The sequence below is a fragment of the Rhipicephalus sanguineus genome, chromosome 1, assembly GCF_013339695.2.
Source record: "Rhipicephalus sanguineus isolate Rsan-2018 chromosome 1, BIME_Rsan_1.4, whole genome shotgun sequence".
Classification (NCBI taxonomy): Eukaryota; Metazoa; Arthropoda; class Arachnida; order Ixodida; family Ixodidae; genus Rhipicephalus; species Rhipicephalus sanguineus.
Window position 1 is genome coordinate 175341295 of NC_051176.1, and position 14316 is coordinate 175355610.

The following is a 14316-nucleotide window of genomic DNA, read 5'->3' on the forward strand; positions in this document are numbered from 1 at the left end:
CCCATATACCACATATTATAAAGAAAAATGATCATATTTGTCATGACCCAACTAACCTGCGGAATATTTTTTTTTATTGAAGCAAGGCATGGTGCAAATGTCATTCTTTGAATATCAGCAGGATTTGACTTTCGGTAGAATACAAGTGATTACCTGTGAATACCTGTCAGTGAATACCTGTCAAATATGTTACGTTTTAAAATTTACTATACTTAGAGCACATAAATCGGTATAACAAGTTTGTAAACTTAAAAAATGACGAATCAATGTGAGATAATATGTTCATTGAACCTTGAAATGGGGCTTTGCGGCAGCGCAAATTTTTCCTGGAAGGGTGTATTCACGGCATAGCACCCCTTCACTGCAGTAAAACCACCTTTACAGGGGGGTTACATGCGGACTAATGTACACCTATTCGTTGATTTTGAATACTTTGAAATTTTCAATAACTTAAATTCGAATCGAAGCGAATTCAAATACTGTAATATTCGTTTAAATATTCGAAGTGCTTGAATACTCACACAAGCCTACAATGGTGTTTAAGCTCTCTTTCTTTAAAAATCTCAAAGATAAGTCCACATTATGCAGTTGTTCTGATATACTTTTGCTGGATGAAGTGTGTTGATGGATGCACTCATCTACAACACACCAACATGGAGTGGTATTTTACAAAGGCTGAATGGTTTTCTGCCGGCAGGGTGTTGCAGAGCTTTGCTGCCGCATTTCGGAGAATGCCACGGCATCCTTCAGGAAGTGTGGGAGGGTCACCCCCACTTAGCTCTGTCAGCACTTGTGTCCCTAACAATGAGCAAGTGCACACCTTTGAGGCCACTCTGGATGTACGTGAGGAGGACACACGGGTAAGTGCTAAAATGTTGTTACAGTTGGATCTCAATCATTTGAAAGCTCTTAATTCAAATTGACGGATAATTGAAATTTCATGATTAATCCCAGCGATGTTGTGTGTAGTTGTATAGGAAAAAAACTCCTGCAGATCCAAACTCCAAGAGCCACCCAATGGCTATTTCGAACAAAACTTCTTGCTCTTACAGACCGGTCTGCCTTTTGGAAAAATGTTGCAGTGTTGCCTCTCACTTCAACGTGTCTCCAAAACTTCAACATAACACAACCACAATCACTATGCACATGGGAAGACAGCATACACGAAGCAACCAGTGTTTTTGCCCACTGCAGATTACCTGAAAGATAAGGAGTGCCGGCCACCTATGTTCTCAGCTGCAGTGACTCTCGCCACTTGTAGCAGGCATGGTCAGGCTGACTAGAGGAGGAAGTGCAAGCTCTCCTGTACCCTTCCCACTCTACCGTGCGTGTGCTTCCTTTTCCCTCCGCCCCAGTGCACTCAGATCCACTTGACTCCCCCATTCACTCATAAGTGCTCACACCCTCTTGCCCCACTGCTGGTGAGTGCAGCGGTAGCACAGGCAATGCTGGTCCGAAAGTGTGACAAGGCCTACATTAGCATGCGGTACAACAAAGCTCATCGGGTGCTGTATTCAATGGAGCTTGACCGAGACGGGTTCTTTGAGTATGTGCTCTGACGCTGTTGCATTAAAACATCTAGGAGCTAATAGTTACGGTCCTAGCTTTGCTTTTACGAGGCTGCATGCTGCACCAATGCATGGACCAATGGGCTTGGCTGCCGGTAGTGTTCTTACGTACCGGATGGTGCTAGATGGGGCAGTGGTTGCTTTAATTATTTCATGGTTTATGTGACAGATAGCACTGATCATCGCCTCCCATCTTTCTCTCTCTCTGCCTGCTCACAGAGTCACTGCATTCGTTCTCCACATCATTGCATAGTGGTAGGTAGCCATAACTCCAAGTAACCATCTACCTGGCCTGCATTGCCCGGACATGGTGTCCGTTATGTCTGGGCAGTCCTCGAGCCGCTCTCGTGGATTCTTCAGATGCACAGGCATGGGTTGCCAATAGAAACAATGCTGTTGTAGCTTTTGGGTGCCCCTATGTTACAACTTTGGACTTCAAAGGACTAAAAAATTCCTTTCTAGATTTTATGAAATCTCAGATTTAACTAAATAAATAATTAAGCGTCCTCATCACTTTGTTAAATCGAATTTCAACTTTCGTTGGTTATGAACCTCCCCTCTGTGGTAGTTGTGGTGAGAAGCTAACCATTCTTCGCTTCCCCTTGGAGTAACATCAAGCTGAAGCTAAACGCAAGAAGCATTTTCGTTTAGTCTGTCACCAGCTCATTTCTCTGCAGCCAGCATTGTTTCCTTCTGCAGAATCGTTATTTGATAGTAAAGCTGCATTAAACTTTTTAAGTGTTGTTTTGCATGTTATTAGTCCAAAGGACTCATATAGCACGCCTTGTCTCAAGAGAGTGCTGTGATATCAATGTTTTTGTATTAGCCTTTGGGCCCTTGTATACAAAGGCCCTGTTAAGCAGTAGTGCTACTTGGGATATTTTACCACTGATAGATTTCAATGTGTCATAGAACTTTCACGTGTATCTTTATGTTCATTGCACATGCCACAAGTCATTGCTATATATCTACTACATATATCTTTCACGCACTTTACAATGGCTGTTTTAGGCCTATTTACAGCCAAGTCATATCTACATCTCATAATTCTTCTCGTCATAGTCTTACATTAACACTGGCCTGGCGCTCTTTGCCCATACTTATCCCTTGTGCCATAATACACCACATTCATCAAAGCATGTTTCTGTTTAATATATGCCAGGCTCCCTCTTATTGTTATTTTTTTATGTTCTTGCTAGGGCAACTTCTCAGCATGTGCTCGTGATAAAGACTGCTTCAAGTTTCGCTGCAACACGGAGAAAATGGTGCAAGTGACTATTCAACAGACAGCTGCCACCCCAGAGCTTGGCATTGAAAGGTTTGTTAGCATTCTAGTGGACTGCTTTATCCAGCTGATTAAATAATTGATGTGGGGCAACGAGAAGTCTTGCAGAATGGTCTTAGTATGACTTCCATGCTTATAGTGTTGTCATTTAGTGGTACTAAATATAATGGTTAGTTATTTATGTTCTAGTTAATTATGTTTTGCTAATGCTATATGGTCATCGTTGCTCTCTGTTAGCAGTTACTCTAGCACATTGTTATGGCTTTGCTCGCTAGTGTCGATAAAAGCCCTAATGGGTGCACCATTCACATCAACTATGATTAGTTTCTGATTAGTATGGAGGATCAACAGAACTTGATGATCGATTCGGATAATTTGCATTGCTTCCAGTAGCTGCATTGTTATTTCACTAAGGAAGGTGTTAATACTAGGACAAGTACAGGGAGTTCTGTGAAAAACGTGAGAAAAAGTCAGCATCATGGTCAGGGTGAGTAGCTGTATTAGGTGGAGGTTGCCATAGTCTCAGCAGAATATCCTGGCTCGGACTTTGGTCAGACGTGTAGTTAGCTGGGCCATTTGGTATGGATCCATGGAAGTAAGCAGCGCGAAAAGCAAGACGACGCACACAGGGAGGAATGACAAGAACAAGCGCTGACTTTCAACTAAGCTTAGGTCAGACTTAAGGTGGTCAGTGTAAGTTAATATGGCAAAGACCGAGCTCTTCAGGAATAGCAAAAAATTTGTACCATCTATCCACATTGGAAGCATATCAGTCTGTTGTCAGATTTCCTTCGTGGAATGGTACGACAAAAGCTGCACAGGGCAGTGGCATCATAGAGTAGTCTGGGGGATTGAATAATGACTGTTGGCTTACTGAATAATGACTGTTGTTAACAGATGCCTTGAAGGCCAAATTGTGCCTGCTCATTACAAATGACTGATTGTATAAGCAGTATGGTCAGTTTGGAGTCACTGGGTTCCACTTGAGTGATGTCTGCTGTAGACATGGCTTGAGTATTGTGGTGAACAATTCATATCACTCTCTCAGAAGTTGCCAGCTGAGCTTGCAAACAAATTCTCATAAGTCATTGTTGCTATTGTGTTTGGAAGATGCAAATGGTGGACAGAGCATAAGCTTTTAGCATCATTATAGAGCATGCTTTTAATGTCTAAACTGAACATTCACCTCCTCAGTTCATATCTGTGTCACATGGGCACTCTTGAAAGGCCATCCAGTCGATGATCATAGAAACGCCGCAACTCTATCGACTCGATCGAGTTGTCGCGCTACTACATGGCAGTTTTGAATAGCTGTTGAGTGGTCCAAGCATTTCTCGCAGAAAGTGTGTTGCGCTTCGGATCTTTATTTTCACTTTTATGTCACCGACAGTCAAATAATATAAATACACTTATAAGCACAAATATCTCTGTTTCTTTTGCTTAAACATTTCAATAAATTGTTTATACGTAGTTATGAATGCATATTTAGTTTTTAAGTAGGTGAGCAGCGAAACTGTGGCGTGCGAGTGCCGGCGAGACGGTACAGTGAAGATAAGCACGTCACTGTTGTCAAGAGTATGTGCAGCTTGCACATTTCAAGTAACAAAAATAATTTACTAAATAATTCTTAAAGCTCGCATATACTGCTTTTAAAGCATACTGGTTAGATTTTTTTGTTCTAGTTGTGGGTACGAGCATACTGTGAACGAGAGGGCATGTGTGTGTGTGGTTTCTGCTTCCGTTGCTCAATGGTTATCGAAGTTTTGATGGAGTTGTGGGATGTTCCGTTGACTCGATAGACTATTGACTTGACGGCCTTCGAAACGTCCCGTGTAGCCACTGTGCTTGACGATTGAATCGATAGCCTATCGGTTGGAAGGCCTTCCAAACGCCTGTGTGACATGGGTATAAGAGACATTCTTGACTCATGGACCAACGCTGCCCTGTGCATCTCATGCAACAAAAGCACTTTCAAACTTATAAAAAAAGAAGAAAAAAAATCCTAAAAGACACTGGTGTCATTTTGATACTTTCATTTGTTGAATGGTGTGTGGTGTGTTTTGTGTTTTCATCTGTATTGGTCCTGAACTGTGTATACAATTTAATTTTTTATCATACCCATCTGGAGTAGCATTCCAAGCATGCTGCCAGGCAAACCTCTCTAGTATTTATTTAGGAACCATACTCCCCCCTCTCTCTTCTCCCTCTCACTCACTCACGCCATATTAATTCCATATGCCGAAGAGTCAAATACCAACAGTTTAAATGCATCATAGACCTTTTTGAGCATGTGTGCAATCTTGTTAGCTTCTGTCATCTTGACAAGTTGACACCACCTTTCTTTTTTTTAACACGAAAGTGTTTTATGCCGGGGTCCACCATGTACATCCGTCACGGATATGACGTTGATAAAATGGACGCCATCGGGTGAGAAAGGAAAAAACCAAGAAAAAGATACCCCGCTGGGAATCGAACCCACGACGTTGCGGCCGCGACGGCAAGCGCCCGACGCCCTACCGACTACGCTAACTCGGGAGATGCTAGACACGGCCCGACGCGCCTTATATCTTTCACACATTCTCTTTCGCCCCTGGTGGAGCGGGGCGGTGCCGCCGTCTGTGAGATGTGAAAAGAAGTAATGCTTCACGATCGACACTTACTAGCGCTTACTCCGAGATTGCACGCGATATCAGAGGTCATGGTTAAAGCGTCTCGGTACCAAAGAGGTAGACTGGCCGCGCTGGCGTCGCCGAGGCACCCTTGACGTAGTTACGTTCCTTGCCTTTGGCTTCGTGTTAGCGTGCGTCGGCTCATCGGAGTAGTGCAGCTTCCACGTGCACCAACGGGATTTCTCCGCTGCCGACTGCTTCAATGGCGCAAGCACCGACTAACAAAACTGCTGCAATATGCGTTGCAGAAAGGACGCGATTTCGACGGGCGAATGTCGTGCCTTGGTGGAGCAAGAGCAGCGCCTGCGAGACAGAGGCCAGCGGGACGCACGCGTTTGCGGCTCAGGCTACGAACCTCTACCTCCCATGTTGCTGAAGCACAGTGTGTGTTATGTATGCATGAGCACAGGCGTCGGCTACCCATTACTAGAAAGCGCACACCGTGCCGTTTCTCTCCTATATTGACGACGCTTTGAAGAAGTGCATACCGGGTATCAGTGTTGATTATGAGCTTGTTGATATCATCCTTACGCGGGATTCACGATTCGCTGTGTCCAAATATATGTTCACACCGTCAGCTACCACAACGGTTTAATCATGATTACGGGCGTTAGTCGTCGCGATAGAGACGTGCTGTCAACATGGGTTCATCCACGTCAAACGGTGCTATAGCTGCCAAGCACGAATAGACATTGTACAAGCTCTCATATATCACTGTACAATAAGCACTACTTCTGTGAAGACACGTTTCACTTTCGTGTTATACCGATTCCTATGACGGAGGGATCAGCCATGTTTTTTTGATGACAAGATGGCAGCAATGCTGTGACACCTTGTTTGTACACAAGGTGATTCAGTCAAGATGTAAAAACGTGATCGAAGGTTCCTCTTTTAGCAACGTACTAATGGCCCATAGATTGGCCAAATAACTCGTGAAACTTTGTCTATACAGGTTCCAAATTAGGAGCTTGTCCTTTTTTCTTCTCATATCGGGCCCTTTAATTTCTCCTCAGGTAAAATATGAAATGGCCAGTAATTAGGGTCGTGTACCACTTGTTGTACAATCAGGGTTCGTAGCGGTCCTTGAAACCCTTGAAAACCCTGGAATTTTCAAATAGCATTTTCAAGGCCTTGAAAAGCCTTAAATTTTTGTAGGTCCTTAAATGTCCTTGAATTTTGTCAATGTTTTAGAAGTTGCATTTTGGATAGTTCCGTGCAAATAATCAAGCTCATATTACACAGTTCCAATTTGCTAAGACATTAATTTAATATTTGAAAGTATTTAAAAAGAATGAATAGACATATTCTACTACATGTAACCCTCCTTAAAGATGGTTTCACTGCAACATGGCACTGCTGTGCCGAAAACCCACCTTGTCAGGGGAAATCCATCCCAGCGCGAAGCCCCACTTCTGCACTTCAGTCATTCTTTTTATTAGCGTCTTATATTGCCTAAGTATGACAAATTTTAAAACTTAAATTAAATTATTTTTACACATAAAGTTTGCATCCTACTACACTTCAAATCTCGCTACTATTTGAATTCACTTCAAAATTATTCGACATTAATTGCCATTCACTTTGAGCCTAGAAAGTTATGTTCGCACAAGCCTACTTTTGATCGCGAAATTTAAAAAGGAAACTTTTAACTTGGTTTTCTCCTCTAATAATAAACTTATGGTGGTGAAATAAATTACACAAGAGTTCTCCGAGCACACTTTATCAATCTAAACCAATTCATTGTTTCTCTTTAATGTCCCTTTAATGTATTTCAGGCAACAGCCTTGGATCCCATAAGTCAGTCTTCTTCAGTGACTTTGACTTACTCTTGCTCTGTGTCTGATCAGAAATTTCCTTGATCGCTGGTGTTGCTGTTATTGTTTGTGAGAGCAAGACAGATATTTGCTAACAAGAGAGAATGAATGTGGTTGAAGGAGAAAAATAACTTGTCTGCACTCAATGGGAGATACAAAGTAAGATTTATGTAGAAAAGTCAACATATTTAAAAGCTATCTGGACAAAGTTTAAAACATTGTAAACATATATCTAAACAAAAGATAAATGAAGCAGGCTGTGTAGTGATTGCAAGAGTGGCTTTTATTCCAACGTAAATTTGAAATTTGCTTTTATTTCATGGCAGGTGCTTTGGCATGCTAGTTTGCCCTGGACGACATGTGAAGCACAGTGATATGCAACTTATTGGAATGGTGAGTATTTGTGCATTTGTACATATTCACTGCAGTACTCCCATTTATTTGGACTTGAGTAATTTGTCCTTTCCAGTATGAAGTATTCATTAAGTGCTGCCATAGTTGGCACTGAAATAGAGACGAATTTGGGAAGCTAATGTCGTCTTGGAGATAAAGAGCACTTCTAAAAGCTTTGTTCAGCAGTACATGCTGCTTTTTATGCAAAATTCCTTTGTCTCTTTTATTAAATTTCTTTTCTGATGGCTGTCTAGGTATCTATGGCAAAGTCTACTGTGGGTACAGAACCAACAGCTTACCAAATCACAGGCAGGTGGAATCCCCAGGAACAAGCTTTTGAACTGCTCAACACGGAGACTTCACGAGGTAGCTATAATGTTCAGCATTCAATTTTAAGGGTCACTGAAACATGTTTTTCTGAATTAGTGTAAGGACTCAGTGATGCTACAACATTATCAAATCATTTGCACCATAATTTTTTAAACGAAGCACATTGCATCAAGGGAGCTACAAATGATTAAATGGTGCCCTACTTCTTAGCACTGCTTTTGCTCCTCAACTTCTTCGTAGAACGGTCGGCTTCAGTCGAGATCATTGGTCGAGGCTAAGCTTTGCTTTCCACGGCCGTCCACCAGTGTGTGATTGAGCTCTGCGCTACCAGGTACCAAGAAAATTTTGGCCACCAGCTGCTCGCATATTTTCCTGTGCTAAACTACAAATTAAGAAGGTAGCAGACAAACTAAAACTGTTTGACAACAATCACTAGTAAGCATAAATACGGGAATTGGGGTGGTAGTGTTTTGGCATGGAGTGATAGCTGCAAACGCACAGATATTGGCATCGATCAGATACTGAGTACCTATTGTTCGGAATACCAATGTCGTTGCAGCTACTTCTTGCCAGTTGCCTTGCACAGGCACACATTGTGTGCCTGTGCAAGGACAATTCATAGTGTTAGAGCAAGGAAACCTCACGATCAACCCTGGTTACATAGCTCACGTCAACATGGTGCACGCACGTAATGAAAGCAGATGGCGTTCGTTGTCTGCCATGAATGTCCAAGTGTAGTAGCAAATTGTGATTTTATATTTACCTCTATTGCGGTTTTTCTTTTTTAATACCATAAATTATCAAGTGTTCCAACTATTAGGAACAACATTTTTTTCACAATTAAGTCTGAAAAATTACCTGCGACATCAGTGGGACAGCCAATCAGATTGGTTGCCTGTGTGATGTTGCTCATCCGTGCAATGTGCCACAGGCAGGGGTGGCTGAAAACTCTATTGGCAGCGTCACTGCAATCTCTAGCAATGTGCATATTTAAAACATTAGAATAAATTACACTTTTGCACAGTGCTTAAATTGGTCTGCTAATGATCCAAAGGACTTGCACTACCAGCTCGATGCATTTGTACAAAACCACCAAAGCCGTTTCAGGGTTTAAGCAAGGAGGATAGTGTGTGTCTTTTCAATCAATCATGTTTTTATTTTCATCCTTTGTTTACATGATAAAATGAAAAAGGTGCCAAGAGAAAAAGCTGCTTTGTTGCAGCTTGACAGAGCTCCTGCCGCCCGTACATAGGCAACATACAGCAGAATACATAAACAAAAAATGAATACAGAATAAAGTATTTATCTTCTATTTACACTTCAACGGCCTCACAGAACGTCTGTGTAACACAATATGGAAATAAAGGAATAAATACAAACGATACGAACAATAAATACGAACAGTGATAAAACTGTTGATAGAGCATGCTCCTGAGTTCTCTCCCTCCCATTTTTTTTTTCTTTTTTTCTGCCACTTATAATAGACACCAGGGTGTACCTGACTGTGGCTGTGGATTTGGTGGTTACTGGTGTGCAAGAGCCAGTGCGTTTTGTCTTCGAGACAAAAGCCAAGATTTACCCCCAATCAGAGAAGTTTTGGTATTTTGGGCGGAAACCATTCCATGAAGAGTTCTTCCTGCGACTAAGAGAAGTAAGAACTTTATTCCCTGTCATGCTTTATTTTTTTTTACTTTACTGAAAGAGATTTTTTTTTTCATTTATAGCAGCTTTTTGACACCATCCAGTGTGCTCATAACTGTTGCAAGTGATGCTGAAATTTTTGAGTATGTTGTAATAGGACTGGTATACCGTAGTACAAGCACCTTCTGACACTGAACGGTTAATATAAGCTATTTATGCCTGGGAGCACAGTTTAATGGGTATCAAGCCCAAATATATTGAATGGATTTGCATCGTTTATAAATGAATGTACCAGAATCCTCTTAAATGACCACTGACACCAATATTTCAAACTCGAGATATTTGTGTTGTTAATTTTCTTGCACACATAAGTACCTCCGAACGTCAGCAGTGAAATAGCCTTAAAGGGGTCGTGAGACGTTTTCCGAAAATTTTCAACTATGTGTGTATTCGGAATCCTGGCCGTCCATTCAATACTATACCTCGACTCGTTTCATCGTCCGGATTTATTTAATAACTATAAAATCACAATTATGATTTCCCAGCTCATTTTCCCCTCAACTGTGCAGCTGACGTCACTTTAAATCAGCCAATGCAAAGTCTCTGTCGTCAACAAAACATGGCGACGCAGCGATGTTTGCTGAGCCATAGTTGGCCGAGATTCATAGCATGATACCGTTTCGATTGTGACGCCGGCAGCTTGTGAAAGCGAACGTTGTTTCCACTTTGATAAGTTGTACGGCACTGTCTGATGACGCACACGGTTGGCATAGCGAGGACTAATCCACCCAAAACACACCGTAAAACACAATCTAACGCAACCAGAAAGAAAAAAACTGGGACGCTGCATCATGCGAGCGAAGGCAAGAATACACACGTGACGGAGCCCGGATGTACTAGAAAGTGGAAGCAAGCAGATCAAGTGCTGTATTTACACAGTATACAACTCAGAGCGCAAAAGTTGCTGCGTTATTTGTTTCTTTTCTAGGTTCCTATAAATCTATTATTGTAGAGTAAAAGAAAACTTACACTGTGTTTATAACTTCCCTTAGCATGACGTCACACATTAGTGTCTATGGTGGCCGGTAGTACTGCATAGTCGTTTAGGAGACCAAGAAAACTGCGATTTAAAATGGGCGTCATTAATTATAGACTGAATGTAGCGTCGAAATATTTCGGAAATGGCATGTCTAATCCTTGTTGAAGCAGGGAAAATTACAACCAGGCAGCTTCATTTTCTTTTCACGACCCCTTCAAAGGGACACTAAAGTGATAAAATAAATTAGTTTAGACTGATAAATTATACTCGGAAAACTCTAGTGTCGTTAATTTCACCATCATAAGTTTATTAATATATGAGAAAATCATTGTCAAAAGTCCCACTTTTAAATTTCCCGCCAAAGTCTTCAATGGTGACGTCATGGATTTCAAAGTGTTTTTTCGTATGTTGGCCACATTGGCTCAGCAAAACATCCTGAAATTTTGTATGTTAAGTCTCTGGCTCCCTCAGAAGACAATGTACCTTATTTTTACCAATCATGAACTACGTAGGTCTTAGTAGATGCCGTCAAAATCTGTGACATCACGGCGACTGGTGCGGGAACACGAAAGTGGTGTCACCACCTGCATTTTCTTTTTGCGCGTTTCCTCGCTTACCAAGTGTCTTCTCGCAGCAAGCATGGTGTTTTTGTTATCGTGAAAGAGGAATTTACTAATAAGAAAAAAAATCGTTTTTCTCTTTAGTGTTCCTTTAAACATATTTTATAAGAGTACTGACACAAATTTAGGAAATATTCATATTGTTGCTCTAATTAAAAACAGAGGTATCGAGAACCCTATAAAAAGTATTGCGGTGCCACGGAATGCATTGAATATATTTTTAATACTGCTATTTTAAAAAACTACTTTCGGTTGCGACAGGGCTGGGCAAAGATACTTTGAAATTGTATCGCGATATAATACAAGATACTCAGGCAAGAAGTATTGGAGATACAGATACAAGATACTGCCGCAATAAATGTATCCGATACGATACTTGGCAATTGTATCTTAAGATACTTCGATACATTCTCAGATTTGTTATTATAGATCCATATAACGTAGCAGCAAATGCCTATACACGAAAATGTCTGCTTGAAAATTTCTTAACTGTGACCTATTTTGTTTCACTTGAATGAAATGTCTGTTAGTATCTCAAAAGTTTTGCCCTTCTTGCTCAAAGTGCATTAGTTTCCTTCCAAAACAACTTATTGGGGCTTGTTTTAGCTTCTTCACAGGACAAATCTTTATACAATTCGCTGACATCGGTTCTTGCTTGTCATTTTTGCAATTTATGGGAGTCGCTGCTCAGCTTGCAGACAAGCTAGCGGGTTGCCATATAATCACAATAACGTCTATAAGAAGCCTTCGCACGACGATGCAAATACCGGTGTGGACTTTTACCTTGTCCGTAAAAGACAGTTTGCACAATACCGTATATTCGGACAGGTGTACAGCAGCAACAACGCTGGTAGCGACTTTTTTTGGGGGGGGGGGGGAGGGGAGGGGGGGGGAGGGGGGGGGGGGGGGGGGGGGGGGGGGAACGATTGGTGTATACGGGTTTTAAGACCGTTCGCTAGCAGCCCAGCTGGCACACATGACCGTCTCCGTCCCATTTGTTTTTATTTTCTAAATAAATATGTTCGTGAGCTACACAGACATGACTGGTCTCAAGCATTTCTTTCGTGAGGAACATGTGGTCCCCATGTGCTGAAACATAACCGTGGAAAAAAACTATATATTTCAATCCGCGTCCAAATTTCAATCGTTGTGCACATCGGTATCGATGTTTCTCGAATCCTGACTCCAAATCCCCTTCAGAAATGACCTATATATGAGATATGGGAAAGGCTTTCTTTCAAATGGCAACGTCATTTTGTTCAAACTCTCTCCGACCCCACCTACTTAACTGTCATGGCCCTTGGAGCTAAATTTTGTGACTGCGGCCCGCCGGCTATAAGCTGAGTTTGAGACCCCTGGTGTATACGTAGATGACGTAAAACTGCAATGAGTTTACATGTTCTACTTAGCTTAGGATTCTTTGTTGATATACAGTCGAGCCCGACTATATCGAACCCGTTTATATCAAATTATCCCGTATATCGAACAATTTCTAAACACGGTAAATTTACATTGAGAATATATAGCAAAAGTTACTGTTACATCGAACGAAAATAGCAACGACAACCGATATATCAAACTCCATGTGCCTCAAGTGCCCCAGCAAGTTGGCTTTCCCTCGCGGTGGCGGGGAAAACTGCCGGCGCCACCCTAGAAAAAGTGGTTTAGACCCGGTTGTGCATGGGCGAACACCCCCCTGCAAGAAATGATCCTGGCCCGCTCGCAGCGCTTACAGCCAATCAGTGGCCGTCGTGCTTTCTCCGAGGCGCGGAGGCGGTAGAAGTGAGCGCCATTTTTTCTTTCTTTATGCTTGTGTGCCTGTTGCTGCCTGTTTTCCTCGAGTCCTCAGTCAGCGTGGTCCGTGCTGGTGGTGTTGCCTGTTGGTGCTCTGAACTTTATTGGCGCGCTGTCGTCATGGCTTGTGCAAAGAGGCAGAATTTGCCGTTCGCCGCGAAACTCGAAATCATAAATCGGGTCGAGCTCTTTCTATGTTGAGTAGATCGTTGGCAGATGTCACGAAGGAGACGATCCAGAACTGCTTTAGGCATGCCGGCTTCCGCATGCCTGGTGATGACACCCCAAATTCCGATGACAGCACTGAAGACACCGCAGGTGTTTCCGCCGAAGTTTGGAGCGAGCTGGCAGAGTTCCCGGGAGCTATCGACGGATCGACATCCCACGAGTTCGTCAGTGCGGACGATGATGTCGCCATCATGGGTGAGCTACAAGATGAGGACTACATTGCAGACGTCGTGCCGACCACGAGCCAAAGCGACAGCAATAAGGAAATTGACGATGGCCCATTGCCTACATCCTCCGAAGTGATTAGTGCACTTGCGTTGGTCCGGCGCTATTGCGTGAATGTGGAAGGTTGCGGCCTCAGCTGCTCCGACTCGTTGGACAACATGGAGGCGTGCGTGCTGTTGCAGGCAGCGAAGTCGTTGATACAGAAGAAAATCCAGGACTATTTTGTTCCAAAGTAGGGCACGCAAGTGAGCCACCATATTAATAAAGTACTTTTCTTATTGTTATGTGCCTTTGTGTCAAATCCGATAGCAGGCCTATATCGAATTATGCCATATATCGAACTAATAAACGTTTTTTGGCGAGTTCGATATACCCGGGTTCGACTGTACGCACTAACGTGCAATCTTTTAGCAATTTTTCTTCAACGAGAGAACATGTGCAACACAGAAATGTCTCAGACGTATTGTGTAGTTGCACAAAGCGTCGCAGGACACTGCCGCTATTCGCGCTATTGCCGTTTATAGCTCCCTCCATTACGTGGTGATTAGTAATACGAAAAATATTTAAGAAGGCCTAAAACAGGAAAGCAAATATAAGTAAAATAGAAAGGTGGTGTATCAAACATTCACATTGAACGAGTACAGAAACACAATACAGACGGCGCCCTTAATAGCTATGAGCGTGAAGTATCGTCAACTTACCTCTTGAGA

General features: G+C 42.4%; 1 protein-coding gene across 2 annotated transcripts in view; it reads left to right on the plus strand.

Annotated features, from left to right (window-relative positions):
* LOC119402679 (rab GTPase-activating protein 1) overlaps positions 1-14316 on the plus strand; it is a 153144-nt gene that overhangs the window by 51176 nt on the left and 87652 nt on the right. For both annotated transcript variants that reach the window (XM_037669794.2, XM_037669801.2), the window contains 5 exons: positions 698-860; positions 2768-2886; positions 7663-7729; positions 7984-8095; positions 9544-9710. In XM_037669794.2, the coding sequence (XP_037525722.1) occupies positions 698-860; positions 2768-2886; positions 7663-7729; positions 7984-8095; positions 9544-9710 (628 nt within the window). The remainder of the gene's footprint in view (positions 1-697; positions 861-2767; positions 2887-7662; positions 7730-7983; positions 8096-9543; positions 9711-14316) is intronic.